Source organism: Drosophila willistoni, unplaced genomic scaffold (assembly GCF_018902025.1).
Source record: "Drosophila willistoni isolate 14030-0811.24 unplaced genomic scaffold, UCI_dwil_1.1 Seg58.1, whole genome shotgun sequence".
Classification (NCBI taxonomy): Eukaryota; Metazoa; Arthropoda; class Insecta; order Diptera; family Drosophilidae; genus Drosophila; species Drosophila willistoni.
The window spans coordinates 221,448-227,111 of record NW_025814497.1 but is presented as its reverse complement, the minus strand read 5'-3'; the positions used below and the strand labels follow the sequence as shown (position 1 = coordinate 227,111).

Sequence of the window (5,664 nt, the reverse complement as noted above, 5' to 3'; positions counted from 1 at the left end):
CATTAACGTGTCACCGGAAGTCATCACAACCATATTGAGCAACGCCTGCAGAACCTCGGAAATACCACACGAGCAGGCGAACCTCAGGCTACTTCGTCACCAGCAAAACCAACGGGGCCGCTACCAGAACCGGATCGGGACTTTGGACTATGCCCGCCAAAAATATTCCCGGACACAGCTAGGACGGCTATTCCTATTTTTACTTCTGCCAAACAAAAAGCAACACTCAGCTGTGCGTGACACGTGGCATTACGATCACGAGGCACCGCAGCTGCCGTTCCTAACCTCAAACAACACGCGTGCTACGACACGCGAACAACCGCACCTAAGTGCTACGCCGATGGCGCCCTGAAATTTCACAAATACTCAAAACAGGGCTGCATCGTACTATCCAGAAAGTAAAGTGCGAATGGACGTAGACCTAAACACAGCAATACCAATCGCTGCACAACTTGCAGCCCGTCAAGCGATACCGAAAGAGCTTCCAACTTTTGATGGCAATCCTCAGAAGTGGCCTCTATTCTACAGTAGTTTTCAGACAAGTACGGAAATCGCTGGGTATACGAATGCAGAAAATCTTATGCGGCTGCAAGCTAGCCTAAAGGGAAAAGCACGTGAGTTAGTTCAATCCAAACTCCTTTTACCAGCAATGGTCCCTGAAATCATACAAACATTACGTTTGTGTTTCGGTCGGCCAGAGCATATTTTGCACAACTTACTGAAAAAAAACGCGGCAACTACCCGCAATAAAAGATAAGCTTGAACCACTTATCGAATACACACTGTGTGTACGAAACATCTACTCAACGATGGAAGTCAAAACCCAATGCTCGTAGAGCTACTAGAGAAACTCCCCACACAACTGAAGCTGCAGTGGGCAATGTTTCCCAAAGACACTAAGGTACCATCTTTTAGCAAATGGATCTACGACATAGTTGAAGCAGCAAGCCAGGTAACATCGCCGCTTTACCATAAGAAGAGCGGAAGTCTAAATCATCACACAGAGGCACCTAAAGAGCAGGCCAAGGAAATTACGTGCGTCGTATGTAACGAACCTGGGCATAAAATACACAGCTGCCCATCGTTCAAAGCGACGCCACATCAGCGAAAGATGTCTTTTCTGAAAAATCCCAAGCTCTGCCAACAATGCCTACACCGTCATCACCAAAAGTGCCAACGTGAAAAGGTTTGCGGCATACGAGGCTGCCGAAGCAAACATCACCATTGATCCACGAGATGCAGCCAATACCAGAGGCTGCGAAATCCAGCAGCCCAAACAGGCCAGCTATGGTCACCAACGTGCATACGCCGGAGGGCAAGCACACCCAGCGATCCAGAGAGTCTGGATATATTTCCGTGTCATTCCAATACAAATCATCAATAAAACGAAATTTACTAATACTAGTTTCAGATCCACTGTGCCTAAAATGGACCAACGATACAACACGTGAAGAAAATGCATCGGAACGTGTCACGCTTACGGTTGCCAATCCACATAATGGCAATCAATTCTACTTGGAAGAGTTTCACAGTGTAGATACCCTGGATCTACCTGTACAGTCTATCGACATAAGGGCTCTCGCCAAAGAATTCCCCCACCTAGCGGGACTACCGATAGCATCATACACCAACGCACGCCCATGCATCCTAATCAGCACAAATAACTGGAACCTCGCCGTACCCCTTAAAATCAAAGAGGGGGCGTGGCACCAACCAATTGCGTCAAAGACGCGACTGGGATGGGCACTACAAAGCTCCACGCCATCAAGGGCCTCTAATGTCAGCGTTCACATGTGTGGATGCAGAGACGCAGACGCCAAGCTGCATGAGATCATCAAACAAGCGTTCTCATTAGACGCTACCACAGCAAAACCGCTATTATCACCAGAAGAAACTCAAGCTCTAACCAGACTTGAATCTACTACCGCCTTGAAGTACGGCAGGTACGAGGTCGGTCTAATGTAGAAAGACCCTGAAGTTTTATTACCTGATAGCTACGCAAACGCACTAAAACGGCTTAAATGCCTACAAAAGCAATTTTCCCGACAACCACAGTTGAAGGAGCAAATCACCAAGCAAATCGAAAACCTCGTCGAAAAGGGCTATGGTCGCATGCTGACGCCGGAGGAAATAGCTGCACCAAACAGACGGACATGGTATCTACCAACCTTCATAACTAAAAATCCAAATAAACCAGAGAAGGTCCGGCTTGTATGGGATCCAGCCGCCCAATCCAGCGGCAAGGCCCTGAATGACTACATCTGGAGTGGTCCAGATCTCCTAAACTCCCTGTTTGACCTCCTACTCTCATTCCGAGTGGGACGAGTGGCGATCTGTGGCGATATCGCCGAGATGTTCCACCAGATCCGAGTGAGACCAGCAGACACCCATGCGCAAAGGTTTCTGTGGTTCGACAGCAAATCCGAGAGGCAAGAGCCTAACGTCTATGTTATGGAAGCGCTTACTTTCGGAATCAATTGCGCACCCTGCATTGCACACTTTATTCGTGACAAAAATGCAGATCGATTCTGCCAACAGTACCCTCAAGCGGCACAAGCCATGAATGACTACCATTACGTGGATGATTTTATATACAGCGGCGACGTGGAAGTCGGAAACATCGCAACTCAAGTCAGAGACATCCATGCAGCAGGTGGTTTCCACATACGCAATTGGTCTTCGAACTCAAAGGAGGTCCTACGAATACTAAAGAGCGATTCGCTACTCCCCGAAGCTGCCGAAATTACCGCAACAGAAAAGGTACTCGGCTTATATTGGATGCCGAACTCCGACGTATTCACATTCATCTGCAAGTTCGCCAGGCTGAAGCGCAACGTTTTAGACAGCGACAAAACACCAACCAAACGCGAGCTCTTGCAAGTACTTATGTCAATGTACGACCCACTCGGCTTCATCTCATGCTTTACAATAGAGCTGAAAATCATACTGCAAGAAGTCTGGAGAAGCGGCATTGGCTGGGATACTGGTTTGCCCAACGCATTGTTACCCAAATGGATACGATGGAAACGGATCCTTACAACAATCGCCGGATTGACCATCCCGAGATGTTATTTCAACAGCAGCGATCAAATCCATGATGTCCAGTTACACATGTTCGTTGACGCCAGCGAATTGGCATACGCAGCAGTCTGCTACCTTCGGATACGCCAGTGGGAAAGAACCTACCTCAGCTTCGTGGCCTCAAAGGCGAAAGTGGCACCGTTGAGTCCACTATCTATACCAAGGATGGAACTGCAGGCCGCAGTTATCGGAGCAAGGCTGAGTAACCGAATCCAACGCAATCCAAGTTTGTCAATTAACTCGAGTTGTTATTGGTCCGACTCAAAGACTGTTCTCAAATGGCTTCGTATGGATCCACGAAAGTTTCAGCAATTCGTCATGCACCGCGTGGGCGAAATACTGGAATTCACAAACGTTAGCCAATGGAACTGGGTTCCAACCAACCTTAACCCTGCAGATCTTGCTACTAAAACAAACAACGCCAATAAATATAAAACTTGGCTACATGGTCCAGACTATTTGCTGCAGGATCAACACGAGTGGCCAAAATGCGATGATTTGGGGCCACCAAACAATGCTGAAGTCAATTCGCCGATGGAGCTAAAACTTAACGCGGAATATTTTTCCGACTGGCGCAGGCTATATCGAGCTTTAGCGCGCTTTATTCTCTACATTGAGAAACTGAAAGCGAAACAAAAGAAGGCATCGCCACCTATAGAGGTGTCTTACGATATGATTCAGCAGGCACGCACACTTCTACTGCGGCATACGCAGTCATCTGAATTCAACCCAGAAATTCGCAACTTAACGAGAGGTAAACCTTTAAAAACAAATTCTAACCTCATATGTTTGAATATCTTTCTAGATGAAAACCAGCTCCTACGTACCCGAGGGCGAGCAGAAAACCTAAACGGCCAAATCCAAATACTGCTCCCATATGGGCACCACATTACTCGGCTCATAGTGAACTGGTATCATCAGGAAATGCACCACACATCCCATGAGACGTGTATTAACAGGATTCGAGGCATGTTTTACATACCACGCCTACGAGTCTTATACAAAGGCATGCGGAAGTCTTGCCAACGCTGTAAAAATGAGAGCGCCATGCCTATTCCACCGCAAATGGCTCCCCTGCCCATCGCCAGGCTGGCTGCCTACCAACGTCCCTTCACTTACGTCGGTATCGACTACTTCATGCCCTTCTTGGTTGCTGTAGGACGGCGAAGCGAAAAAAGATGGGGCGTTATTTTCACCTGCCTAACCATAGGGGCAGTGCATATAGAGCTGGCGTGCTCTTTGGACACTGCATCGTGCATAATGTGCATCCGAAACTTCATCAATCGGCGCGGGACCCCGAGAGAAATTTACAGCGACAATGGCACTAACTTCAAAGCTGCCGAAAAGATTATCTGTGACAAAGCGCAGACGATCAACTTCAACGCCGTGCAACCGGCGTTCGATGACATCAAATGGAAATTTAATCCACCAGCCGCTCTTCATATGGGGGGAGCATGGGAGCGACTTGTTCGTTCCGTCAAGACTGTACACTACGCAATCTGCCCAGCGAGAAAATTCACCAGCGAGGGCCTACAAAGCGCACTCTGGGAAGTGGAATTCATCCTAAATTCCAGACCGCTTACTTTTGTCTCTCTGGACAGCAAAGACGACGAGGCTATCACCCCTAACCATCTACTACTAGGATCAGCAAGCGGCTATAAACCAGTCTTCGAAACCATACATACCGTACAGCACATGTGGCAAGCTGTACAAGAATTCGCCGATCAATTCTGGCGACGATGGGTACGCGAATACGTTCCAGATTTAGCCAGGCGAGGAAAATGGTTTACGAAGAGACCACCAATAGCAGATGGAGACATCGTTGTAATATTGGACGAGACTCTGCCCCGAAATAGATGGCCAAAAGGTATAGTCGAGCAAACAATCCTGGCCAAAGACAACCAGGTGTGTCGAGTGATCATCAGAACTGCCAACGGGACTCTTCAACGGCCCGTGGCTAAAGTAGCTGTATTAGACGTCGGCTGTTTTGGAGCAAAGCAACCCCCTGAAGAGAGCAGCTTTACTGGGGGGGGAATGTTGCCGCCGAAATTCGCTAACTGCCCAGCAGACCCGACGCAGCCACCAATGGGTTAACCCATATCACTCATTCTCTTTCATTTTCATACTTATTCTTAAGCGCCAGCCTACGTGCTGGGAAATTAACCGTTGCATCTTGCGCTTTAAGCTTACATGTTAGGTTCTATGCTTGTTACTAAGCGGCGGACAGAACAGTTTGGTTACAACCGCGAGTAAGAGCGATTAATTTATAGCGGCTCGCTTACAAAAACGGCTCGCTTACAATCATAGCAGCTCTCAAACGGCTCGCTTACAATTAAACGGCTAGCAAACGCATAATAACGACTCGCATACGGCACACACACCATACACACACCCATTAGCATAAGAAATACACGTGGAAGAAATAAATGAAGTATCACGTGAAAAGTGGCGTGTTTTCTTGTGGGCCCGCTAAAACATCGAACCTTAGCGCCAAACTCAACAGTTATTGTAAACGCAGGCATTTGTATCTTGTATCTTGGTATTTACGGGTGGTACCGTAGGTTTATTCCAAATTTCTCCGAT

The 5,664-nt window shown here is 47.7% G+C and overlaps 1 protein-coding gene across 1 annotated transcript; it reads left to right on the top strand.

Annotated features, from left to right (window-relative positions):
* The first annotated feature begins 826 nt into the window (after positions 1-826).
* LOC124461648 lies at positions 827-4,849 on the top strand. Its single transcript, XM_047013152.1, has 7 exons — positions 827-1,035; positions 1,136-1,299; positions 1,412-1,950; positions 2,056-2,107; positions 2,198-3,835; positions 3,887-4,632; positions 4,724-4,849. Exons 1-7 carry the CDS (start codon positions 827-829, stop codon positions 4,847-4,849), a joined length of 3,474 nt encoding a protein of 1,157 aa, XP_046869108.1.
* Positions 4,850-5,664: the final 815 nt, after the last annotated feature.

Excerpts from the sequence above, each read along its gene's own strand:
- LOC124461648 (XM_047013152.1), top strand. The coding sequence starts at position 827 with ATGCTCGTAGAGCTACTAGAGAAACTCCCCACACAACTGAAGCTGCAG. Across the intron at positions 1,300-1,411 it reads GGCCAGCTATGGTCACCAAC|ATCCACTGTGCCTAAAATGG; the intron begins GTGCATACGCCG and ends TACTAGTTTCAG. Across the intron at positions 2,108-2,197 it reads CCTCGTCGAAAAGGGCTATG|AGAAGGTCCGGCTTGTATGG; the intron begins GTCGCATGCTGA and ends CAAATAAACCAG.